The sequence below is a fragment of the Phallusia mammillata genome, chromosome 1, assembly GCF_965637545.1.
Source record: "Phallusia mammillata chromosome 1, kaPhaMamm4.hap1.1, whole genome shotgun sequence".
In the NCBI taxonomy this organism is placed as follows: domain Eukaryota; kingdom Metazoa; phylum Chordata; class Ascidiacea; order Phlebobranchia; family Ascidiidae; genus Phallusia; species Phallusia mammillata.
This window is the reverse complement of record NC_137252.1, coordinates 34,033,671-34,061,078: the sequence shown is the minus strand read 5'-3', so window position 1 is coordinate 34,061,078 and position 27,408 is coordinate 34,033,671. Positions and strand designations below refer to the sequence as shown.

General features: G+C 37.3%; 3 protein-coding genes across 3 annotated transcripts; 1 reads left to right on the top strand and 2 right to left on the bottom strand.

The window, feature by feature from the left end:
* Positions 1-1,253: 1,253 nt before the first annotated feature.
* Positions 1,254-11,098, bottom strand: LOC145231926 (uncharacterized). The gene is made up of 16 exons (XM_080096392.1): positions 10,956-11,098; positions 10,367-10,453; positions 9,790-9,864; positions 9,663-9,722; positions 9,080-9,145; positions 8,975-9,016; positions 7,514-7,612; positions 7,109-7,171; positions 6,986-7,045; positions 6,315-6,383; positions 5,383-5,433; positions 4,936-5,054; positions 4,477-4,507; positions 3,407-3,724; positions 2,247-2,539; positions 1,254-1,856 (listed from the first exon to the last, which is right to left on the bottom strand). The coding sequence occupies exons 1-16, from the start codon at positions 11,056-11,058 to the stop codon at positions 1,638-1,640; spliced, it is 1,755 nt and encodes a 584-aa protein (XP_079952518.1). The 5' UTR covers positions 11,059-11,098; the 3' UTR covers positions 1,254-1,637.
* Positions 11,099-12,673: 1,575 nt separating this feature from the next.
* LOC145211698 (autocrine proliferation repressor protein A-like) lies at positions 12,674-18,646 on the bottom strand. The gene is made up of 10 exons (XM_080080057.1): positions 18,629-18,646; positions 18,132-18,303; positions 17,251-17,440; positions 16,474-16,729; positions 15,904-15,996; positions 15,546-15,675; positions 15,123-15,328; positions 14,557-14,684; positions 14,003-14,165; positions 12,674-13,306 (listed from the first exon to the last, which is right to left on the bottom strand). The coding sequence occupies exons 1-10, from the start codon at positions 18,644-18,646 to the stop codon at positions 13,187-13,189; spliced, it is 1,476 nt and encodes a 491-aa protein (XP_079936183.1). The 3' UTR covers positions 12,674-13,186.
* LOC145238418 (autocrine proliferation repressor protein A-like) lies at positions 18,289-27,182 on the top strand. The gene is made up of 10 exons (XM_080101575.1): positions 18,289-19,767; positions 21,168-21,339; positions 21,874-22,063; positions 22,712-22,967; positions 23,118-23,210; positions 23,651-23,780; positions 24,773-24,978; positions 25,358-25,485; positions 26,274-26,439; positions 26,963-27,182. The coding sequence occupies exons 1-10, from the start codon at positions 19,753-19,755 to the stop codon at positions 27,080-27,082; spliced, it is 1,476 nt and encodes a 491-aa protein (XP_079957701.1). The 5' UTR covers positions 18,289-19,752; the 3' UTR covers positions 27,083-27,182.
* The last annotated feature ends 226 nt before the right edge of the window (positions 27,183-27,408 follow it).

Genomic DNA, 27,408 nt, shown 5'->3' with positions numbered 1-27,408 from the left:
TGATCTCGATATGAAACTGGCTTTATTTAAACAAAACCTCAAGTTTAATGGCTGGCTGTACAGTAAAAAGCTGAATGCCACATCGACGTGTGATTGTGAAAGTACGCATTAACACGTTTTGGTATTTTTTTTTCTTTATAAATATCATGCTTTGTTGGAAAATCTCGGAAAGGGCGTCCCAATATGAAACAGGTTAAGGACCACTGTTTCGTAAATATTTTCGTAAAACCAATCTATTTAACAAATTTGTCATTCAACTGGAGAAACGCTAAACAAAATACTAGTTGGTTTTTCAAGAACTTGTATTTTTGCTAACGTTTCGCCCACCAGAACGGTAGGGCTTCTTCAGAGCAATTCTTCAGAGCAATGGTGTTATCCGCATACACTGCCTTAAGTTTTGCAATAATGCATAGCGAAGTGTGAACATTTTTAACGTGCAGAAAACCATTGAATTTTAGGCACAGTTTGACGGCAATTACAGCGGTTTACCACATATGAAGTTTCCTATTTGTATCGTGCGAGTTTTTTTCTCGAACTGTTGACAACCAGTGATGCTTGCAGTTGCCAACTAGGTTTAGAAATACTGTGAATTGGCTTTTTTACCCAAGGAGCGAGAAACTATGAACGCAGTTTGTTGTGAGTACTTCAAAACATTGTTGCTGTAATCGTTGTGTAAAATACCTTTATGCCCTGTTGGTCGTATACGAGGAACTTTATTGGTTCGAACTTTAGCAGAGATGGGCCAAACCAGAAACAGAGTACTGAGTACCGAGCATCGCTGTGTTTGATGCTCGGTGCTCTGCCGAGCATTAAATTTGCAGATTCATGCCCTGCTATCATATGAAACTAGTGTTTAAAAGTTCTAATAACAAAAATGACTGTCTTTTCAAATGCATTAGATGGTGGAAAATCACGTACTTCTGGGGCCTGTACAGCTTAATACACCGCTGGTGACGTATGGGACCTTGGAAGGCTAAAACTGTCGTGGAATTGGGAATGTTTGCGAGCACCGAGCTTTAAAGTGAGATGCTCGGTGTTCGACCAAACAGACCATTTCCAGTTTGGGCCAATCTCTAGAAATTAAATCGACATAGGCGAGAATTTCTTGCTGCATAAACGTTGTTTTTCGGTGTGTTTTCAAAAACAAATACTCCTTTTTAGTAGAATTTTATATAATTGAGTTTTCTACATGAAGGGATTGTACTCTAACCTGAAACAGTCATCTCTTTATATAATGTAACCAGATGGTTCGATTTTTATGTATTGGCTATAACCACAAGCTCCCTGAATACACTTAGGACCACTGTGAGCAATACATGTGTACGTTGTGTTCACATACAAGTTTATGTGCTGCATTTATTTTTATTGGTCTGGGCATAAACACAAGCTTTTTGAGTAAACTAAGGACTAATTTGAACAACACTTGATGTGTGCGATACAGCCACGCACCAGTTTATGTGAGGCTCCCTGAGTACACCGAGGACCACAGTGAGCAACATTTGAAGTGCACGCTATGGCCACACAATAGTTACAGCATAGATTTTTTATGCGCTGAGATTGTTCAGGCAATGCCGAATTGCGCATCTTAGAGGGAAAATTCCTTGCCATCATGCAAACTGTCTCAAATCATCGTTGTGTCAGCGATAAAATATGAGAAAAGTTGTGTCAATTAGAACTTCATCTGCTTTCCACATCGGGTCGTCGGAATAAAACCCGGGAAAGTCCCCACACGCGTCGGAATGAAAGTTGTTTCCTGTCGATCCGATACAAGCGCTCTCCGCGTGGTTGGTGCCCGATTTAAACTTGACCCCTGGACAGATTGCAAACGCGTCACCGTGCTGGTTAAACGCGCGGAACTGTGGGTAAAAAATCAACCAATTAGGTGACAGTTTCGGTTTGATTTAACATAGAATATGGGAGCGTTATATACGGTGGAAAACAACTGAGTAATAGCAATAATCGTGAAAGAATGAAAACACTATTTGTCTAAAGCTAGTATTGCGATACAGCTTCAAGAAAGTTTTTCCGTTTCATTTTTTAACGTTATGCTCCCAATTAGTCCGCCGTCGAACTGCCTGTTTTAACGAAAGTCCGTTGAAGCTTTTTTTGTTTGCTGTTTGGCCCTGGTAACTTTAATTTAGTTTAACCAATCCGGTGCAATCCCGCTCAAGTTTAACTCAAAGCAGTGGCGTATTGCTAACGGTTTCCTACAGCTATAGATTACTATTTCGTGCCCCTGATTTTACCTGAATGAACCCCGGTCTGAGACTAGTCCTGATGTTAGGGGCATATCTCGGCACAATGTCGCACCCAAATCCTTTGTCAATAGCGACCTCTACCGTGGGTCCACTCTCTGTATTGTTACTGGAGACAATGGGAAAATAATCATGGTACATATTGAACAGGTTCTTTCCGTATTTTTGCAGAAATCCGCTGGTGGTGTGATATCGAAGATAGGATTTTTCCAGCCACTTTTCAGCCGGCGTGCCGTTGGGAACTTGCCATATCATAATGTCACTCGCTTCGTTTTCAAAGTAAGCTGCAAAATAAATATTTGCATAGTATATAGGAATGATCATGATAAGCTGAAGCTGTAGAAAAATACCATACTTGATGCCATGAGCGAAACATTTGAAAATAAAGCATGTTGCTTTTAAAGTCTATTTGAGCCTTAGTTTCCTGATTAAACCATATTTTTTACATAAAAAATAAATAACGTTTATAGCATATTACTCATACAAAAAATGAACGCTTTGCAATCACGACCATGACTGCATGTGTGTTAGTTTGTTCAAATCCTAACTTAAAAGCAATATATACCATTAAAAAGTAGTTGTATATGTATAAGCCTGCATTTGTATAGTTGTATATGTATAAGCCTGCATTTGTATAGTTGTATATGTATTGACCATGATGCCTAGGCTTTGCTAAGTTACAATTTTGAATTCTCCAACCCTTTCATATCTTTCGTAAAGTAATATCTACCACAAGTCCTATTAATTTTCCATTATCTCTCTCATGGTAAACCAAGAATCACCCTAAGATACCACTAAGGATAAATACCTTCCGATGTTGCCTATGAATGATTTAGGAAATTCTAGTAACGTACATTAGACAAAGTTTTTTAAGTACCCGTTGATGGCGCAAAGAGCTATTGCGAATATTCAAAAGCAAATTGTGTGAAAATACTGACGGTTACGGATATACGCGATGCAGTGAGGTTTTATAATAAAAATAGCAATGAAACCAGCTAATAAGCTTAGTTCATAACCCCTAACCCAGTCTTACTCATATTTTAAATATCTGTGCTCTTTGCGCCTTCTAACGGAATTTAGCAAACTTTGTCTGTTGTGAGTTCTTAGGTAAGTAGTTATCAATGTTTAACGTATACGTTTGCTTCATTTACCTTGACTTTTATAATCATCGACGGTCGCCGACACAACAGTGCCGAAAGTGTTCAGATTTGCCCAATTGTTATCGCCACTAGGGCGCGCATCGCTGGTGCCGAGTTGACTTGACCATCGGTCGCCCATAGTGCAGTGACCACTGGGACCGGCATTGTTTTCATGAACAGACGCCACAAACGTCCAACCCCCGTCATCCGTTGTCATGTCACAATAGACTTGTATTGTTGTTCCGTCGCTTCCCTTTAGCTTGTAAATTCCACTCTCAATTGGTCCCAGGCTTGGAAAACTCCGAACAGCCTTGCAAGTGCTTAGGTCGCCTAAAATTTGTAAAAGGGTGAGAGCAGTGTTTCCCAAACTTTTTGTTCAGTGGCCTAAATATTTATAATTTAAATCGGTTTGTGGCTCATATGCTACCTGGTTTTAAAACTAAACCTCTGTTAAACCGAATTCGGTTAATCCGGATTCTTGCCTAATCCGGGCAAAACTTGAGGTATAAATGATTTTTAATGTGGTAAGGCTTGAACTAATCGACATCAGTTTGTCCGGATCTTCGCATATATCGGACAATTTATTTTGCTCCAAACGGGCCCGGTATTTACTGTATTCGCAATTGTACGGCCACAAACTTTGATGACAGTTGTTTTTATCAAGTAATGTTTTATGGCCCACTGAACATGTTTTTGGGCCCACAGTTTTGAAACCAGTGGGGAGGGGTGAATAAAATGAATAAGAACAGATTATGCAGAGTCATTGAACATTTCAAATCCCGGACTATTTTTGCTGAAACACAACTATTCGTGGCTTTTTTATCGTTCAAGATAACAATGAAAATATATTTTTTTATAAATAATGAGTAAAGTAATGCAATTATTATGCAGTTGTAGAATATGGTTGTATGTCATACAGTTGTCAAAAGGCTTTCGAAAATTCGATATTTTCGAAAAAAAATACTGTACTAACAATTCCCACACACTGTTAATTTTACACTATGATTTTTAACACAGTTTTTTGAATTTAATATTTTGTGGAACCGAAAACATTTTTGTTATTTGCCATGCAAATTACTTACTTCTCATAGTTTCTAGTCTTGTTTGAAAGTTCTGTAAAAAACAAATTAACGTTAAGTTTTCATATTACCTTACACATGCGTAAAATGAGGCTGGATGAATTTAGTTGTAAAGGTCCTAGTTTTTTTTTTCCATGCTAAGAACAATTTCACTTTTTAAACTAAACATTTCATATCAAATTAAAATGTTAAAGCATCGAGCCAATAAATATGTTAAGTTGCACAAACTGTAGTGTCGTAAGATGGCGACACTAGCCAATACGGCCATTCTCTTGTCACCAGCTGCACTAATGAGACCTTATAGGTCAAAACAGTGTGCACTGTCTGCAACTTATCATATCAAACTGACCATAAATTAGTTTGTTGCTTTCGTACGTAAATCTTAAAGCAAAAACGGAGGCGGCAGCTTAAATTGGAAGGTTTTTAACTCAGTCAGGTGTAAAATCAAATCTTGGTACTCACGAAATATCCCATTGTCACAATTCCACCGTAAGATATGAGAGTAAAAATTAACGATGTTATTCCTGCTTTCGTGCAGCAACCTTTACTCTTTTCTGATTCATCCGACTCCGACGGTGCGCCTTAAAACAATAAAAACTTAATTTTGAAAAGCTTATGTAAGCTGTTGCTGCCAGGCAGAATATCAAGTTTATAGAGCTCTTCGGGCAAATGTGCTTTTATTCCGACGTTTCGCATCCTATACAAGTCGCCTTCATCAGGGTTAATAACACTAAAAAATCGTGCTTCGTACTACGCGCATTCAGTGTTATTTACCCTGAAGAAGGCGACCTGTATAGGACGTCGAGACGTCGGAATAAAAATGCTTGCCCGAAGAGCTATATTAACTTGATTTTAAAAAGCTTGTTTGTTTCATGGTTTTAAAGTCTGTGCGACATGTTCGTCTCCAACCTTCGTTAGTTGTTCCAGCTCTTCGTTCGTTACTTGGTTCATTGTCTTGATCTGAATAACAAATTTAGTCGCATAAAGCTAGAAAAAGTTACAGCAATATCTCCGCCATTTTCTTGTGTTTTTAATCCTAACAACCAATGAGAACAGATTAAGTCAGTGGTACCCAACCCTTTTTGTCCTGTGCACCCTTATAGTCGATATTTAAATCTAATTCCCCCCTACAAATATCGTTTGCTAAAATATCGTTTGCATTAACATTTTAATGTAATTCTTAGAACAGAAATCAAACTCTCGACTATAAGTCTAAATCGATTATACGAGAACTTTCTTTTTCACAGCTCATATATGGCAAATGCAGCAATAACACATAGCACAGACAACCAGTAAGAGATTAATATTGTGACACAAATTCTCCCCTGGTTGGGAACCACTGGTAATGGCCAGGGTGCTAAAACAAAATGACTTACCCCAAAAAGGTGCGTGTTTTATGTGTTTAAATAGGACAAATATGACAAAATCAGGATTAGTCATTGAAATATTTGCACGTGTAGATGTCTATTTAGGCCACGTGACTAAAAAGATATATCTTTTCCATTATGTTTTTTATAGGTTAACACAATTGGTGATATGACGTAATGCAGATTTTATAATGACGTAACCGATAGTTTATGACGTAACATTTTTAGTCTGATTTGCTGACGACATCACGTTTAACATAATTAAAAGTTGATAATGACGTCATAATTTTTGGTTTTTAATCACGGTTTCAATTACAGAAACATGTACTAAATTTGTAATTTTTTGTTTGTTTTAATTTCAGAAAAAATGTACTGAATTTGTGTAAGTTTTTGTTGTGCTTTACTATTTAAGATCTTGATTTGTTTGCCTAACTGTACAACACCCCAGCGCGACCTAAAAGTATATTTTCTTACTTTGCGCTGTAGTTTGATCTTGTTTCACGTTGGAATGAAAATCCTTCAGTGCGCCAAGTTTGTCCATCGCTGTAAATAAAAAACACAAGTTTGAAACCTGAAGTAAACTACTGCGTATGTTTTAAACTGCGTTGAAGTGTTGCTGGATTTTTATATTTTTATAACACACGTAGTAGGTTAAAGGGATATTTTAGGGTGTTTTATAATCTGTAATACACGTAGGAGCTGGTATCACCAACCCGAAGTTATAATATTTGAATAATGGCCTCATGAAGTAGATCTACATTGAAGCCAAAGTGAAACATCACAATTTTGGTGGTCTTGTTATTTTTTTCACATTGCACCGGAAAGTGATATTTAACCACTCGTGGCGAATATATAACCAGCTTGTTTTCAGAACAATTGGTAATAATTAGTGGAGGGATTCAAATTTTTTGTCAGCCGGTTTTATCACAAAGTCATATTTTTCAGCCGGTTCTGTTACAAAAAGTTCAGTAACCAGTAATGCTAACCGGTTCGTTGATCTGTAAAATTCGTGAGACGGTTCTATAGAACCGGTGCGAACCGGCTGAATCCCACCACTAGTTATAATGTTTTTTGTATTTTCGCAAGTAACATTAGATTTATGAATTAATGCCATCAGTCTTATTTCACATACATATATTACTTACGTGATCCGTCCTTCTGGAGATCAGTAGCCAATGTTGACACTGCTGATGCCATGCTTTTCACTGCAATAACACAAAACTTAGAGGTAAGAAATTGTCATCCACATATATGTCAGTAGCATTTACTTTTTGTGGGATCGATAGCAAGTTTTGATAGTCCCTTTTTCGGCGGCTTCTTGGGTTGAACATCTAATCAACAATAACAGGTTAAAATTGGAGACGTTTGTTGCAGTTTGGTATGTTAAAAAAATTCAGCTATTTGATGTGCTGACAATTTACTTTGGATTAATTAGGAAAAACAAAAAGTGCTGGCATGAAAAATAAAGTAAAACTTTAAGATTTGACAGTTTAAACTTTATATTAAAATTTTGTTGTCTTATATATGCATGTTTTATTGTGTTTTTGTTCGATATATTCTATGATGAAGCTGTTTTATAAATAACATTGACCGAAGCAAACATATCTGCAACTTGAACCGGTAATCGGAGTCAAATAAAGACAAACAAACCGACTAGAACGAAGCAATCTTACCGTTTGAATCGGTTTCATCCATAGGGTAGTCGTTAACGTAAACATTTGTTCTTGAAACGGTTGGTTGAGTTGACATAGCTGGCCTCGTACCTGATAGTTCTATATGGAAAAATATTAATATTATGCAATGATCCGTAGAACGAGTTTTATTAGTCTTGCAGAATTTGGGCCAAACTATTTCTTCGCCTAACTATACAGTATGCAATTTATTTCCTGTTAAGGATGATAAAGCCATATTTTTGGGCGAAATCGATTTTCGCAGTGGTTTGCAGTAAGCAATACAAAGATTGATTTGAGTGTGCTGAATTCGTCAGCTAAGTAATATACAGTCTGTGTTACATCCATAAACAGTCCACAGCCATAGTTGGATGTAATGCAATACTTATTTTACTTCCTCAAGCCTGCGGATTTACAAACTTGTAAAGTGTATGAAACCGCTCAACTTAAAAGCCCTAATCTAATGAAAAACCAAATCCGTTCGTTCTTTGCATATTTAGTTCAATTCTGATCATATCATACAACTTTTAAATGTAACGCCGTTTTGCAACAAGAACAACAAAACAAATATTGTTTCCTGATTGTAACAAAGCACCAAACAAACAGAAGTCACAAAACAATTTTGTTTCACACAATACTGTGGCATTGTGGCATCACACAGACTAGGTGAGGCATCATTTTTTACCCTGTTACTCCCAACAAACTGGAGTGCCGTTGAATGGCTACACTAGCCAATGCGGCCGATCTCTCGTCACCAGTTGCACTGATGAGACCTTATAGGTTGAAACAGTGTGCGCTGTCTGCAACTGTTGATTTATTACGATAAAAATCCAAAAATAGTTTCGCACCAAACAAACAAGTCCCGCTAATCATTTTTATTTCACAGAAACTTTTGACCCTCTAAATTACGAATGCTCACTCGAATACAACACAAGAGTGAATGTGGACGGAAACATATGCTTAGATCGGTCAGTTTGTCAGGAAGTATAGAGAGGATTGGTCAAAACAGGATGTTGATAATTTAGGAAATTACATCCAGGTATCCAGAATTTGTCGGTCAGTTTATGTGAACTAAAACTGCTCAGTAATAATGTTATGATGAGCAATAAAACTTGATGCTTTTTATGGCTTAACACATCAAACCTTAATGTACAAACTGTGCCTTTCACCTTTTTTCGCTCCATAACGTTTAAACATTGCGACACAATTGCACATATCGACACAATTGCACATGGCTAAATAAATCAACACCAAGCGAAATAAACTCTACTCTAATCGTCCCCATAACAAAACGAACGTAATGCAATTTTGACTTCTCAAATACAAGCTGCATGCATAACCAGCAGCTTATCATTTAATAACTTTATGTTTTTACACAAAATGTTATAACATTTCAATCCTATTTATTATTTCAATCCCCCTTTGTCAAAAGTTCTATATTACAGAAAAACAAACTATTCTAACCTTCTTTTGTCATTCCTGCGTTTCCTTTTTCAGGATCTTCATCTGAAATCAAATCTTTTAAACTTAATGCATCCATTAACGAGTTTGCACTGTTATCTTACGTACTTTTATTTGCCGTTTCTTTTTTTAAGTTGTCGTGAAAAGTCTTCAGCGCTCCCAACTTGTCCACAGCTGCAAGCATAAACATATTTTTGTAAATATTTTCCACATAACTTACATAAATACATTTTTCTTTAAACAGGTGGTCTTTTGATGGTTGCTAATTGACCAAAAACTAAGGCATAGTCGAAGTGTTTTTTCAGAAACAGTAGCGAAGTCCAACTGGATTTATTTGGCTTGTGAAAAGAAAACAGAGTCAGAATTGCACTAAAACCATCACCATGCCGGAAATAGATGCAAAACGTTGAAACGTTATGGAGCGCAAACCACACAAGGCACAATTGGTGGTGTGTAATTTAACGCGCTGCAGCTACCAAAGTATGCTGTTTATGCAGAGGATGACTGTAGACTCTTGTTAACGTCTGTGATAAAAAGAAACTGAAATAAAACGATTTTTTTGTTGTAATCGCATAATACATAAAGTAATTTATTCCACGCAGCCCCTTTTTTGTGGGAAAAAGTAGAAAAGAAAATGCCATTTTTTATGTTTTCTAACTATGTTTTTTACTTATGTAGATATTCAACATACGTGAGCCGTCTTTCTGTAAATCTGCAGCCAAAGTTGAAACAGCCGACACGACGCTCTTCACTGTAAGGTGTAAGGAATTAAAAAAAATATGGTAAGGAGTTACATCACTCTATCACAACATCTTCACCTTTGCTTGGGCTCACATTTAGTTTTGATGACAATTTCTGGAACGTATTTCTTCTTTCTTTTTTAGGCCTTATATCTAAAAAAACAATATTTCATTGACTTTTGTTTGTCAAATTTGAAAGTACCTTGGCCAAAAAGATTTTTAAAAATTTTTTTCAGGAAGGCACTTACACCCTGCACAGATAAGTTTTGCTCACAAAAATTTTAAAAAAATTTCAAGTTCATCCCAGTGAGAAAAATGTGTATTGTAAAAACTGAAATAAATTAGTAAATGTTTTGTCACAAGTTAGTTTAGTTGTCTATGATGTAACACAGGGGTGCACAACCTTTTTGCTACGAAGGCCGCATCGCAGAATATTATTTTACCAACGGCCGCCGCATTTACCTTATTATTTTTGGTTTAAAATACTGATGTAAAGAAATTGGTTTATATGTATATATATATATATACCATCTAATGGCGCCCAAACAGCCCAGACTAATTTCTAGCTTGTTGCACAGATTGAGCTGTTTTTATATTGTTCAAAAGTTGCCAACACTGCCATCTTGTGGTGTTAGATGACAAACACATTCCCAACCTGTGACAAACTTTAACTCGTCGATAATGTCTTGGTCAGCCAAATCCATAATTTCTCTCTGTAAGCCAGAAGATCCAGGAACTTTTTCTGGCAAAGAGTGACAGTTAAAATGTGAAGGCATTGGCCTACTGCTAATATTTATAATGTATGAGAAACAAGTTTCTCTTTTAGTCTGATGTTTAAAATCTATACGTATTCAGAACTCTTTAAAAGCGACTGTTCGTTCTGTAACATAGCTTTTAGTCGCAGGAAATAAATATATGTGGCCCTTCATACTGGCAAGGACTTTAATTGAATGTTCTAAAATAAGAATTCTACGTTTTTGAGAATATTATTGAATATTGAATTTTAATTACACAGATTTGGAATTTTATTATTATTTATTCAATGGAAAATCACCACACGTGAAGCGGCGTTTGTCACCTTGTGTGACCATGCCTAGTTAAAAACATTTTGGCTGTATTCTGGAACTTAAGTGTTAAAAATCTTATTTGCCGCTTTTTCATTTAGCCCCTTCCAAAAAAAAAATTGTATCTAATTGAAAACTACACTATTTTATGTCCCAAACTTTATTTTAACTATTTGCTACCTGAGATAGTCTCAAAAATCGTTTGCTCAACATCGTCTGGTACAGATAACGAGATAGCTGGTGCTTGGGAGGCAGAGGAGCTTGTTCCAACATCTGTTTGCATTGTGTAGCAGTTTAAAATATTATGATAAGAAAAAGCCTTAGTTTTCTGAATTAAAATTACAACCTTAATCACCAGCTTTATAGCAGCCTGGTATTGGGGACTTAATTGGGCATATTGGAGGCGGGGTAAAGGTTTGACCCTATACAACTTCCCCCGGGGTTGTAAGCAGCCCCAACACAGCTCGAACCCAAAATTACAAGCCCCAAACCCGACTCGAATTCGAAAGTACAAGCTCTAAACACGGCCTGTTTTTTTTAAAAAACAAAGCCGGAAATTTGAAAACAAAACTAAGGCCTAAACTGGAACCAGAACCCGACCCAAAACCTGTCCAGCATCTGTAACCACCACGATTTCTGCAACGTGGCAACTTTCTACTGTACTGGCGAAGTTAAAACATTACTTGGATTTCAAGCAGATTTTTTCCTCTAAAAAACTTAGTGCTTCCTATTTTTAAGTCGCTTATTTTTTTATTGAATTCTTTTTAAATTACATTCATTAATGTTCTACAGCGGTAAATCGCAATCTGATACAGATCTTTTTATGCCCGTTCACTTTGTACAAACTATTGTTACAGTTTTTTCCCACAGCCTTTCCCACAACACAACAATGTACTTTTTTAAACTGCTAAACAATGCTACCAAAAATTGATCGCGACCCACTAAGATTAGAATAGTTGTTCTAAATGTTATCGCTCTATTGTCTGTGGAATGAAGACTTATAAATTGAATCCACCTTAGATCTAACTTTATCACCAAAGATTTCAATAATTAATGAATTTAAAATAATTTCAAATGTCGCATGTTACTAATACGAATTATTCATTCACGTTTAAATTTTCCACCTACCCAGCCTCGCATCATTTGACCAGAAGTGAAGTTAAGTGCTTTCTACACTTAACCAGTTTTTTCAATGATCTAGAATTTGAGATATTTCCTGTTCGTAAGTTGCAAGTCACTTCCTGTCTTGATGACTCAGCAGTTTGTAAAATAGGACATTTCTACGTTGCCTGGCAACAAGTATGACGTCGTATGACACGTTTTAGTTGTGTCCTTGTTTTAGTTGATGATTCCATCATTGTTGACTATTGAGGAAATACTCCTCTACAAAGAAAACGTTAAATATATACTACCCGCAAAAAAGACATGCTTAGAATGTATTGGCAAAGTTTTCAACTCTTTGCCCGATGATGATTTATCAAGTTACTATATTGTCAGAATGATTTATCGAAACGTAAAGTAGGCACCCCCTGAAACTGACCTCTGAGTGACCTTTACACACTGCGAAACTTGTAAAGTAAACGGAAATGTGTGTGTGACGCAGAATAGGATTCTGCAAAACACGTAACTTACAAAGTTCGACACGTCACACGCGGTGCAGAGTTGTGAGCAAGTCTGGACTTGACCGAACTGGGTTTTTTTGAAACCCAAGTTACAAGCCTGACCCGAAACTTTAAGTCTAAATGTTTTCCCAAATTTAGTAAAATTACGGCCAACTGGTGCCAAGTGTGAGGTCAGGCTCTAATCAAGTACGTTTTGTTCAAATTAAGCCCCAAGCCGATCCCAAAACAATCGTTCCGACTTAAAACTCGGGTAATATATTAAATGCAAAGGTTTATTGTGGCATGAATTTAACGAAAGAAAGAAAAAAAATGATTTATTATCACAAACATCGTTAACACTTGTAAACTATGCTCGTTGTTTATTTCTTTAACGTGAAATATCACATATTTGGTTTAAAAACTGAAACATTCACTTCCTATTTGCAGTAAAAGGCTGAATAAACAAGAATAGCTTGCCATTGGTGGAAATTTCACTCTAAAACACGATATGCCGTGAAACGGTTGAACAAAACATTGACTTTACAATGTAAAATCTTGTGATTTTTGGTAGAAGTGTTAACTTGGATATCCAACATATATTTTATCATATACAAGAACAAATCTCTGTTTAAAGAAAATCAAGAATTAAAACAAAATTCAACAAAAGTATACTTGGTAACACGAGGTTACTCGCACTTAAAAATATCTGATGGCACAATTTTGCAACTTAGCTAAAACCACAAAAAAACGCATTTAAATCAAGCACTTTTAGGAATGACATTTTGTTGCAATTACAGATCATTCTGGTGTTTACACAAGATTTCCGAAGCAGGAGTGACCAGAACAATCAGGGAATGGAAGAACGTTTGGAATAATGTTGGTTTCTGTCGTGAACTCGATCACTGAGCCTCCTTGCACTGGAAAAGTCATCTGAAAGTGACAAATAAAATGTATAAGGTAAGTTTTTGCGTAAAAACCTTTTAATTGTTTTGCAACGGCCAATAAATTGCTTATCTAAGAACGAAATTGCAAACTATTAAAGCATAAAGTGTAGGCATCGGAATTCAAACTTTACTGTTTATGCTGTTATGCTACTTCCATGGTAATTTTGATCTTGGGTAAGCTTCTTTATAGGTTGGTGTCTTGGTTACCGCAACACTTCGTACCCTACTCGTTAGCGTCTTCCTCTGGCCATTTTAAGAATTGGTTTTGCTTTGTCTTGCATGTATATCACGTATGTTTGTGGGTTGAGTTTTTTTTAGAAAATTAAATAGGGTGAAGAAACTTTGGAGGGCAGCTAATAATGATGCATTCTCATAATATCTTCAATTTACGGTGCCCGTGCCTTAACAATAAGCCACAACACTATGTTTAACTCAAAAAGTATCTGTGTTTTTTTTCATCAGAGCGTGAGAATTTCCGCATTAGCAAAGGAAACGAGCAGATTGAACAATGCGTGTATCACGAACATACGTGATGACATAAAAAAGCGTCCAGTTAACAAACTAATTACATTTTACTTTCGCATTTGGTAAGATAAATTATCAACACAAATTATTTTTCATAGATATATCTTCCCAGATAATTACATTTGTACAATGTTGTAGGTTCTTAAACATTTTTTACCTGAATAAAGAATGCCAACCATCCGGTTTCAGGCACGTTGTACTTCGCCATATATTCGGTGTCACTTATGGTTTGAACGTCGTCAAACACCCACAATATCGGCTGTAATACCGGTCCTGCCATCGGGTGAGTCTCGTTCAGTTTGTAACGTCGAAAATCCCTCCTGCGAAGGTTTTTGTTTAACTTAAACGATGAATTTTTGAACACATATATTATAATAAGGAAAACAACAGATGGTTGCGAATGCTTTTGGAAACAAAGGAAAAATTTAGTGTATCTACATTTTATCCTAAAATTGGAATTGCACTATTTGAAAACAAGTACTTTGCAAAAATTCTGTTAAAAGTAAACGGTTAAAAATACAGTACATAATATGGATTATAAACATCATACGTATATACATTATATACATTTTGCATTATATATAAAAGGTTAAAAACTCAGTTACTGGATTTGGATTATTATATGTATGCCAACAGCTGGTAATCTCTTATGGTGGTTAAAAAACACTGTTTTTTGAAACACTTCGATTTTTGGTAAATTATCTTCTTTACCTTTTGCTCGACATGGTGGTCGCGTACCAAGCTCTCACAATACTTGGTTTGGTGTCGCTTTGAACGTAAACTGTTCCTTCGGTCTTGGTGCTGTTTAGATTCCAATGAAACGTGGGAAGCTTGTAGCCCTGTTATACGAATAAGTAAAGTTTCGAAATGGGCCTTCCGTTGAGACGAGTCCTTAGAGTAGCTTTGTTTTTAGATAATGTAGGCTAAGTTGAAGATAGTTTTTATTTATCTTTATTTATTTTTTCTCAAAGAAATAAATTGAAATATAAAACTAAAATTTGAATAAAACGTCCTAAATAAGTTTTTTTGATCAAATAAAATCAATTTTTAATTGTATTTACGCGATTTATTATTAAATTGCATCAAGGTTTCATTGACAAAAAAATGTGAAACTCCAATAAGTCACTTAAATCAAATTTTCTAAATCGTTTCAAGTTGTGTATTTTAAGCAATTTGACCAGATTTAAATAGTTTCAAACCTGCAGTATTTCCTCTTCAGAATATAATAAACAGCCATTTTGCACTAAACTTTATATGTACTGAAGCATCTCATTCACCTTCATGCAGCTGACATAGAACGCAGCAATGTTGTCGAGTAACTTGGTTTCTTTTCCATCACACGAATGGTCGGTGTTAGGCATCATGTTGAGATAGGTGGGTCCCTTCATATCACTCAGGTAGTAATAAGAATCATCAGTTAAGAAAAACTCGTCACTGCCTGTGCTGAAAACCATCTTCGGCATTGTAAGACGGTCCCTATAGGCTGGAAAAAATGCAAAGCTGTTAGTATAAGTTTCGGTAAACAGTCGTTTTTGTGATCGACTAATTCTGTAAGATCAACCTGATTGTAGGTTTGTAAATAAGATTGGTTTTAATGTAAATTTCCTAAAAAAATGGTTTTGCAAAGTTAAAATGGCAACACGTCGTCATTAAAACTTAAAAACTAAACTGAACAGAAATTTGTGTAAAGGTCGACATACAATAAGGATCAACGATATCGGCCAGTTTCTGTGTATTAGGATGATCCAAATCTCTCGTCACATTTTCCAAATAATAATCGTCGAATTCAAATGTCCATCCTCCATATGATCGGTAATGGTGGTGCAGATTCTAAGAATAAAGCGTTTAGTTAACTAACACAGCCAGGTAAACCCATTTATCGTACATTTTGGGGGAAACACATTTTTTTGATATTCTCTTCACTATACTGCGTTGTGTTGCAAATAACCATTTACAGCTTACACATATTGGGAATTCACTTATTTTCCGTACAAACCTATTCAGCACAAACTGGCTTTAAAACCTTGCCCCCCGAGATTATCCAATATAGTTGTTTACCTTCACCATGTTCAGTTCGTCCATTACAATCGGTGTGATGCACGTAACTCGCTTCGAATCCACAGCAGCGGTCGTCCATGTTGTCCAACCCCTCTGTAATATATCAAGAATAGTCGGTTAACCTTAACATAGGTCAAGGGTTGTGCATCTGGCGATGTGTTATTAAAATATTTTACGTGTTAGTTTAAATATGAACGTGTATTCCATACAGGGATCAGTACTAAAGCGTTTTGTGCCGACCAGCGGTTACGGTACACTCTTTGTACCCAATTAGCCTCTGTCTTGCCGCATAGGTTTAGTTGGGAGAAAACGCATTCAGGTTACGGTTTAAAGCCTTTGAAAGGCCCGGTGTAGGCTACTGTTTTTGCTCTCATTAAGTTTTATTTGCATTTTTAAATCGTAATTTGAACCGAGTCACCAAAAATCAAAATGATGAATCCTCTATTTATGGCTAAATCTGTCGATCAGGTAAAATGCACTGCCAAGGAAAACGAGTTTATCCTGCCGTCCTCATCATAAACCCATACTTTATTATACTAAATTCGAGTTGCATAACCAACCTATAGTTACCTTTGATTCTCCGCCAACGCAGAACTTCTCCACTGGCCTTTCCCTGATCAACATCACCAAACCGTTAATAGCATCCATCGCCTTTACGGCAGCTTTGGTCATCGGCATTCTAAGCAACCATTCTGGTTGTGAAGGGTCGTCTATGAAGTGACGCCATGTGAAGGCGATTATCCCGTCTTCTTCACGTTTCAACTGCAGAGGATCCGTCTTGAACATCAATGACTGGTTTGGGACTTGCTTAAGAACTGCGGAGACGCTGTAAAATAAGGTGGGTGTTTCGGGTTAGAGTTTTATGGAGCGTTTGCGAATAAGGAGTAACTACGCGGAAAGTAATGTTTCTGATTATAAATAGCTCAGGGATTGGTTGGTTGGAGTTGGTTGTAGTAAAAATATGCATTTGTGTTATTTAGGCATTTTTAACCCTACATTACTTGCGTAGATTACGTCGACTAACGTTTTTTTTTTCACTAAACAATTTTGGATGTTTAAAACCCAATAAGGCTCTTTTGGCTATTTTGTTTTGGTCTGGACGTAACCACGAAATGAACAACAAGAAAGAGTGAAAGGCAAAAACACGAACAACCCCACGATAGACACACCGTACAATAAGTAATGCATATGACTAATGACAATTTTTTAAGCAACTGCCCGTGCGAGCAGAGAGCAAAACGTCAGTTTTACTGTTCATGGTGTTGCACCGTTGGTGTGTTGGAAGTTTTGCGCTTCTACCCAATTTGTTTTAAACGCGACAAACCATTTAGGCAAGTGCTTCCTTACCTGCCAGTCCGTTCAGCGAGAGAAGCTGACACCATTATTTCCGTGTCGGTAGGGTCCGGTACAGCAGCAGGATTGTTGTTATTTCCTCCAACAATCTTCATGTATCCACTGAATCCCATTTCCTCATCAAACTTGTCAGGAATACTCACAATCAGATGATGCCACCAAATTGAACGACTCGTATCATTCTCTGGCATCAAACAAACGTTATTGTCAATTTCAGATTCAGAATTTCAGGGACCAGGCTGAACAATAGCTAACACGCAGCGGTGCCTGTGATTTATTCGGTGGTAGGCTAGCTTAGTTACAGCGCAAAGCTGATAGTTTTCTGCTAATGCAAGTTTAAGTAGTATCGTTTTTTGGGGGGTGTTCCTGTTTGAGTAAAAAGGGCTTAATTCGGCCTGACTTCATACTTGACAGTATTGTGCCGCAATTTCACCCACCTTCCGGTCTAATTGGGGTTTTGTTTAAAAACATTTTGGGTTTGCTGTTGGGTTTCGGGCAGTTTCGGCCCCAAATTTTAGGCTCGCACAGAACTCTAGATTTACATCCCATTTTAGGTTAGATTATTATCCGGCCCAAGTGATGTCACATTAAAAACTATAAAAGACTCAACTTTAACGTAGTCTCAGATCATTTTTGTTTTCATTGGCTGTGGTAGCTCTATGAATACAGTAGGCTAATAGCAGAAACAGTTTCTGTTAACAGTTAAAGCACGCTAGTGATGAACGGTCATACCAGCCAAATTGGAACCGTTTGGTTTATATACTTACCTTATTCAAATACAATCTTTAAACAACGGACCTTAGTAATTTATTATAACAAAGATGCGTAATGTTTGTTTGTTTGTTTAAGCTTAGATAGAAAATCCCGCGACTAACCTGTCAACCACTTTTGTGACGTCATATTGATGAGGTATGATGTATGAGCGGGTCCTTTGTGCGTCCAACTGTTGATGATTTCGACCTTGAAATGACCGTCATCGTGAAACACGTAATCGTCCAATGGAGTCGAATCGCTGAGTTGGACGAAAATCAAAACGAACAGAACCAACTGAAATGCAATGTAAATATGGTAACGTTCTCAACCGGGGCTATTTATTTGACCCACAAAAAAATTACGTTCTCACAGTCTCACTCTCGATACTGCGCGTATTGTTGCGGTTTTGTACAACATACAAAACATTCCGCCACAATACTTTAAACGGAGTTTAGACCACCTAAACAAGATGGCCTAAAAAGTTTCAACCTTTAGCCAAGTAATTTCGCTGCGTCATGTTCACTTTCTTATATGGTCACATGACCCAAATAGTTAACCCAAACTTGTAATATGGAAACAAATACCAAAATCCCTGTATTTTAATTCCACTTTACCTTACCTTTACCGCACGATCCATGGCCCAGATTGCAGAAGCTTCTTTTGCGTTGGCGTCTTCGCAGTAAGCCAAACTGCAGTGTTTAGTCAGCCATAATAATCTCACCGGCAAATGTTTGCTTTTCAAATGCAGAGGCACGTGATATTATAGTCAATCTTTTACTGCAATGTTTGCTGCAAATATGGATTGCCGGTGTCGATCGCTTAAGTTAGGACCAGGGATATGTTTTTTAGCAATAAATTATTGATAATTATCAGTCGTTAAACCTTGCACCAATGCGTATCCGTTAGTTGTTGCAAGTTGTCGTTGTTGCAGCAAAAGCTGAAAACAAACACTAAATATCTATTACTACTCGTCTGCACATGTCATGTTGTTTCTAATTGCCTAAGCGTTATTGCGAAAATTTGCAGCTCAATATGAAAAAGTTTGAATTCTGCTTTTTATAGCCCACTTTTATTTGAACGAACCATTGCGGCACTGTAACAAAACGACGATTACAAAACACAACATCGCAAAACACTAAAGAGCCTTGCACTTGCATGACAGGAAAAAAATGCAAGTTCACTCATTTTTGTAGCAACTTATATGCCGTAGCAGCCGTGGCACCACACTTTTGCATGGTAATGCATATTAGAAACCACGTTTTAGTGATCTCACATTTTTGATGACAAAGCAGATAGTGACGTCATAACAAACAGTGACGTCATATTTTTCTGGCCAATTGAAACTAGGAACTGCGTTACATTTAAGCAGATTAGCAACTATGTTAATGTAATTTCCCTTTTTTGAGTGTAATTGTAGTTAAGCAATGATGTCATGTTTTAGGAAGGCATTTTCAAGTAACAATTACGTCACCATGCCGTTTTGGATGGCCGATTAGTATATGCCATATTTTGGTGGCTTAGCAAAGTATAGGTGGCGGAGTGGAAAAATATTCTGAGGTTTATTTGCTTTAGCCGGTTATATCACGTGCGCATAAATATTGCATTGTTTGTTAATCGGCAAACTGGCAATGATTGATATTCGTATGCGACAATTGCACGCATAACCGGGCCGTCGTGCAGGAATAAATTCATTGCAAGCTTCAGCATTTGTGGAATCGCTCAAGACTGGAGTTGGTGAAAAGCATGAAGTTAGCTACGGTATGTAAATGTGTTTTAGTGTGGTTTAGTTAAAAAGAATAATTTTGTATTTCTTCTTCTACACTAGCCAATAAGGCATATATGTCTTGTCACTAGCTGCATTGATCAGATCTTATAGGTCGAAACAGCGAGCACTATCTGCAGCTTTTTCCTTGGATTTTAGAGAGTTCTTTACCTCTGTTTGCAAGACTACTTTATGTTGCTATTGTCAATATCTTAACGACCATGACATAAAAATGGATATAAGTTATTTTACTTAACTTATGCATTTGTATACATTGTAGCATAATACCCTAATTGTAATAACGGTCTTTAGGTTTAGCAAATTTTAATCCACACCGACTTAAATATTTAGTCACACAGATTTGCAGCTTACATATCATTCACTTGTCGCGAAAATTGTTTCCGGGTGTTACATGTGGATGGAGTGCGTATACAATGCGACACAACACGAACTGAATAAAATAGCCTTAACGCGAGCACGCACATTAGTTTTTAACGCTTATTGCATTGGCTGAATTAGAAATCGCTAATTAATTGGAGCTGCATAGCGCCATAGGGAAGTAAACGCTTTACAGACCACGGCTTAGTGACGAAACGGTTTGTTGTGCACACATATTTTGTTTTATACTTTGCGCGTTCTTTTTTAAACTTAAAATCATTTACCACTAAAACAGGTAATTGGGTTGTTTACCCATAAGAAAGAAAGTTAAAATAATAATAGTTACAGCACCGACCTGAAAAAAATTGACCGACTATTTGCGTGTTCATATGAAGTAACAAATTACCCTGTTACACTGCTTGTTTATGCTTTTTATCACGCCATTGTCTTAAAATTCAGCTTTAAATGCACAAAACACTCGGCTTTCTCTTTATGATTGATATCTGCTGGCACGAACCACAATTATTTAGAAAAACGTTGGCACGCGAGGTCATTAACACATGGAAATAACAAGTAAATTGGCACGCGTCGCCAAAAAGGTTGCCGACCCCTGATTTAACCCCTTCCTACCGATTTTGGCCGACAACTATCTGGCCTAAATGAACAATTTTCCGGCCTCTATAATATCCAACTAACAGGTGTTCTCATCGAAAACTGTATTAAAAGTTGAATGAAATCGCAAATTTGACCTTTCGTCTAGAGCAGTGGTTCTGTAAACATGGTAGGCGCCGTTGGGTGGTGACGGGGATCTGTAAAACTTGAAAAGAAATCTTTATGTAAACTTTCATAAGGGGTTAGCAATCCTAAAAAAATATTAACGTGTACCCGTTGCCAATTGGTTGAAATTCAGTGGTCTAGAGCGAAATAATGATTATTAAGTTAACAATTAATCCAGAAGTGATTCGAAATTCCCGGCACCCCTGAAAAAACTTGCTTTAAAACATTCCGTTTCTCGAAGGTTCTTCTCGGGCTGTGTAGCCTTTTTGCGGTTGCTATTGGCAACCCGCTCGACGACTACGTGTGGAAGAACGACGGCCATTACAGCTACACTGAGATCCGCGATTGGACGTACAAGGCACCCGAGCACACGTCATATTTGATCAATATGACGTCACAGAAGTGGCTTACTGGTAAGATGACTCAGCAGATTCGTTCTGGGGGTGTGTCAGCGTAAAATACTGTTTGATTAGTTTGGGTTTCTGTATTGCAAAGAAAGACCGATGATATGTGTTTTTTATGTTCGTATTTTTTACATTTTTGTCTTAAAAAATGCCTTAGTTTGGGTCTAAAACAGCGGATTTATTTTTTTACTATTTGGGTATTGGTATTTTACTTCCGGGCACACTTACTCATCCGGTTTGAGGGGAAAAAAGTGGGCATGGGACTAAAAAAGGTTTTTAAACCAGATATATTCAAAATATCCTTAATAATAGCGGCAGACGATAAGCGTCAGTGTAATCAAATATTTTCGAAACAAAAAATAATAATTCCTCCCGTTAAAAAGGCATTGTCAGTCTGAAAGAAAGAACATTAAATTATAAGTTAAAACAGATCCGTCGTCCCCAACCCGTTACACAAACTGATTCATGTAGTCTGTTTACATTTTAAATATAACCCTAAATTATACCTTTATCCATTCTTACAATGAATCACTCCGCTTACAGACAACGACACGGACCGTTCCTTGTGGTGGCATTTTCTGATCATCCACATTCCTAATGAGATCGACCCAGAGATGGCGAACAGCGGTTTCTTGTTGATCGACGGAGGTGGAAACGATAGCCCGGAAAGTACACCCGATATTACCGACAGTTTTGTGGCACTCACCGGCCTCATGGCGGACGCTTCAAAAAGGTGGATTGTTTGAATGTTACAAATTGTGTACATAAGTGGTCGGCAACCGCCAGTCCGCGGCCTGCTGACGGTCCGCGAGGAGTTTGTTACCGGGCCGTACCATTTTTCATGTTAAATGCTTAAAACATGTTGTACATGTATCCCGTGGGTGATAAACTAATTAAGGCGTTTTTATTGCTAAATATTTGTATTTTTTTGAAGGCCGAAACTCAATAAAATTTCAGTTTAAAAAACGGTCAGCAGTACAAAAAAGGTTGCCGACCCCTCGTGTACATAACTATTGATGTGCCGAAGAGTTGGCTGGCTCGGGAAAAGCTCTGCGAACAAATCGTAGCAGCACAATTGCGTTAAAATATTCATCAAGCCGGAAATATCAGCGCAACGTTAAGACGTTAAAAAGCGCGACAAAGTTAAGGGCACAATTGGCGGATAGATGGTAAACGCGCTGCAGCTACCCCGACCTATTGTATTTAAGGAATCAAAATAGTGTTTTGCAGTTGGATTTTAGCTTTATTAGTAAAAAGAGTTAACAAATATTTCTGCAGTCAAGTTGTAGCTATCAAATTTTTCTTGTTGTATGAGACCCGCACTGATTATTGCAAGCATTTTTTATTTGCAAATATGTCATACTATATTTGTATTTTATAGTGTTGTAGCCGATTTAAAGCAAATCCCGAACGAGCACATGATGTTTAAGCAAGACCCGAAGCAACAGCGCCGCACAGAGGATGCGATCATAGCTTACACATGGCGACATTTTCTTGAAGATCCAAGCAAACCAGAATGGCTCCTTCGTCTGCCAATGACCAAAGCTTCGGTCAAGGCTATGGACACCGTTAGTCACTTCGTAAACATGACCACTGGCAAAATGATCGATCGTTACTGCGTTGGCGGAGCTTCTAAGGTGGGTTTAGCTTGGGGTTACCGGATGTTTGTAATTTCCCGGAAATGTGAGGAATTTGGGCACAAAATCTGTTTTGGGAAATAGTTTTCTAAATCATTTTAGCGTCCAAACGCTTAAACTACAATAGTACAGTGTTTCTCATTCTTAAAGCGAGGCTGGACAACTTGGACGACAGGAGCTGTGGACAACAAGAGAGTGAAGTGCATTACTCCTATTGTTATGGACGAACTCAATATGCAGAAGGTGGGTGAGCTTGTAGCGACATCGTGTGGCAGGACATGTGGTGTTTTTGAAACGTTGGTCTTAGCCTAACGGAAGGAATTAGCTTAGCAAATATGTCCGTTCTACTATTTATAGAGCTCCGGTGTTGTGTACAGATCCTAAAACGTGCAAAGAAACAGGTTTGAAGTAAATTGGAGTCACCAATAAGTCTTAAACACTCAATAAATTTTGATCTAAATGACTTATGCAGCTCGACTGCGGACTTATTGCGAGCATAACGCATTCAGGCGCTACCCGTTTACTGAGCAATACCACGAAACAAACAAATAACAAACTTACAGGGCTTTCCCCCTGTCCATCTACTCATAAGGTTTATGTTTCAAAATAACTGAAATCATATGATATTTATTCGTGTTTTTTCTTTATTGCCGAACTTACCTAACACAATGTTCGTTGTGTAGAACTTACACCATCACTACAGGGCGTATGGGGGTTGGTCGTTTGCATTCAAAGATTATTGGGATGAAGATATCACCAAAGATTTGGATCATCCTAACTTCCCAGCACTGCAAGCTATTGTTGATCCATACGGTAATATGCACAGGCTGTTTATATGTAGAATACAACAACAGAATATTAACGTCGTATAGCAGATTACAAACATAAGAAACACTAATTCAAAAGTGTAACTCAAGGTAAACTTCTAGATGACTATAGTGCATAGTGAATACATTCTACTCCGGACCTTTTAACAAGCGCTATAATAAGTTAAACTCCAAAGCGAACGTTGTTTGGAATGTAAGCTCTATAAAGTGACTTTTGCAATAATAAAGGGGACACTGGAACAAATATGGGTGGTTGAAAGAGATCACAGCGACAAAATTTTGACAATATATCTCTTTCTTTCTCCAACATAATTATTTCGGTAGAATGTTTTCGTAACACAATAAATTGTAGTTTTGTTAAACTGGTGTCAGTCTATGAGACTAAACCGTCATGAAACTTTCTAAGGGGGGCGTTGACAAATCGAAAAATTGCTTACAATGCAACAAACGGGCTGTCAAAAGTTTGAACCATAGACGTACACTTAAATTGTGCATCTGTAATATAAGTATAACGTATGCAATACAAAGCCATCATATATTTTCCAGCCTACATTGACCGTCTGACGATAGTTTGAACCATAGACGTACACCTAAATTGTGCTTCTGTAATATAAGTATAACGTATGCAATATAAAGCCATCATATATTTTCCAGCCTACATTGACCGTCTGACGATAGTTTGAACCATAGACGTACACCTAAATTGTGCTTCTGTAATATAAGTATAACGTATGCAATATAAAGCCATCATATATTTTCCAGCCTACATTGACCGTCTGACGATAGTTTGAACCATAGACGTACACCTAAATTGTGCTTCTGTAATATAAGTATAACGTATGCAATATAAAGCCATCATATATTTTCCAGCCTACATTGACCGTCTGACGATAGTTTGAACCATAGACGTACACCTAAATTGTGCATCTGTAATATAAGTATAACGTATGCAATATAAAGCCATCAAATATTTTCCAGCCTACATTGACCGTCTGACGATGCCTAAGATGGTTTTCAGCACTGGTGGTGACGAGTTCTTTCTTCCTGACGATTCCCACTATTATGTGACAGCTATGAAAGGACCCATGTATGTAAATATGCTTCCCAATGCTGAACATTCGTGCGCTGGACATGAAATGCAGATCATGTTCAATATACTGGCATTCTACCTCAGTAATATGAAGGTAGGTTGACTTGAAATGCAGTTGTTTATAAAATGGTTTAAAATGGATAGATTTATAGTTCGTTACTACTAATGCATGAGAAATAAATGCAATAGTTTCTGCGATTCAAGAAAATTGGGCAAAAATGTAAACAATTAACTAAAATAAAGAAGTGAAAACGATATTTTTAACATTTGAAATGTAGAAATTATTTAGAAAGTCACATGGGTAAATACAAGACTTAAAAATTTTTCATTTAAAAATCTTTTGGAAGCTTTATAAGCTGGGCTCGATTAAAAAACGGTTCAAACGAATTGTAATCCAAAATGTTCAGTTAAAACAGAACCTGTTTATATACTTAACTTTTTAACTACATAAATAACTTTTTTACCTTGTTTAGAACTACACCCTTCCCAAAGCGGAATGGATGTTATACAATACTGCCACTGGAGGCGGTATAGATGTCACCCTGGATACCGAACCCACACTGATTCGAGCCTGGTCTGCAACCACACTTTCAACCAAAAGGTGAATCGGTGTGAAAAGTTATGTCGTCTGTTTCAATTCAAATTCGGGTTTTGGGTTTTATAAATTGAAAATATCTTGTTAATTCTCAGCTAGAAGAATCAATGTGAAATGATTTCGAATTATTCATGGTGCACCACTTCTAACTAAATCCATCGTGAAAAAACTGGCTTGAGTATACCAGCCTAAACCAGGGGTCACCAAACTTTTTTCACTGCGGTCCGGATAAGTTTAATAATAATTCGCGCGGACCGGATAGTTTACATGCCCTAGCGCTGTCTTTCCGAACTTAGCCCGCAAGGCGATTTTGATAGGGGCGCCAGGATATGGTCTTTCTATAATCCCATTAAAAATCTGGTGATGCGACGATTAAATTGTATAGTTAGTCTCATCTTACAAGCAATGCTTGTATATTACGTCACAAGTGACCAAAGAAAGCAATTGTTTGCGCACAATTAGCACTTGTAGTCTTGTTTGTGACGTAACAAACTGGCGTTGGGTCAATCCTGGGCGTTGTAATCCCATAAACAAGGTAATGTAACATTTAAAAATTACTCTACTTCTTACGAAAGTTTTTTTTAAGGTAAAACTTTCGTAAGAAGTAGAGTATTTTTTAAATGTTCAATGCGATTTGACAAATCAAAAAATGTGGTCGCGGCCCGCATGAAATGACTTCGCGGGCCGGATCCGCCCTGACAGGGGTCACCAAACTACTTTGTTGATTCTGAAAGTGGTACGAACCACTGGAAAACCGCCTGATATAATCTTATGCCGATTTCCTTTGCGTTCAGGCGTGATTTCCGCCTTCTGAGAGCGAACGAAACAGACTCTAGCGCTCAACCGGTCGTCCAACCCAACCTGTGGCATCACAGTGATGTGCAGAAGACAGGAGATAAGAAATATACCGCGCGGTTCGATGACCCTGTTACTGGACAATGGCGGGCTTTCTTCATTCAGGTTTGTTACGTCTAATGTTGGGGTGTTTCTCAGCAATGAGATCTATAGCAGCGGTTCCCAAACTATAAGTTTTGACGGGGCACATTTAGGATTTTTTGACCTATAACTAACGAGTTCAAATCTGAAAGTAAAAGCCATAAACTTACTAAATTACTATCCCATTGTAGCTTATGTGTAATGAGACCAACCACAGCTGGCATAGATATTTATGTTTATTTTACTAATCCACTGCGTGCCCGAACATTCATTTTCTAGAACAAATATAATAGAATAAATGGAATAAATACGCGCATTTAGTGTTATTTACCCTGATGAAGGCGACATGTATAGGACGCCGAAACGACGGAATATAAATACTTGCCAGAAGAGCTCTATTAACTTAATATTATTCCTGGCAGCAATAGCTTATATAAATGGAATAAATGTCAAAGCGCATGCTTCAAATTTACCAAAGTTGGGTGATCGAGTTGCTTATCTTTCACAAAGCAAATCGGACTCAGCTAAACTTAAAATATTTAAACAGATGACGTTCCCTGGCCCCAACGGATACTTGATCGAGTTTACCACAGAAACCAACATTATTCCGAGCAAGTTTCCGTTCCCCGACTGTTACATGGATTCGTGCAAAGGAACGCTGGTGTAAAACGGAACTATGCAAAATTTTAAAGCAGTTAATTGAAGTTTTTAATTGTAACCGAACTGGGTGATGTGTTGAAAAATGTTCGCTAATTTGTAATAAAATATCTGTGGAATCTTACTGCGGAGTTTGTGGGTGCCGGAAAAAAATGTTAGACATATTACCCAAAACTTAAGTTATAAGGGACGAAAGGCAGGGCGTTTAGTACTGAGCAAAAAAAGTAACGGCACAGTTGTGTTTGCATAGTTTAAGGAGTACTCAAAACATCTTCTGCTGCAAATCAATATCATATTGCAATAATGTTTTCCTTTTAGGCCACTGTAAGTTATCTA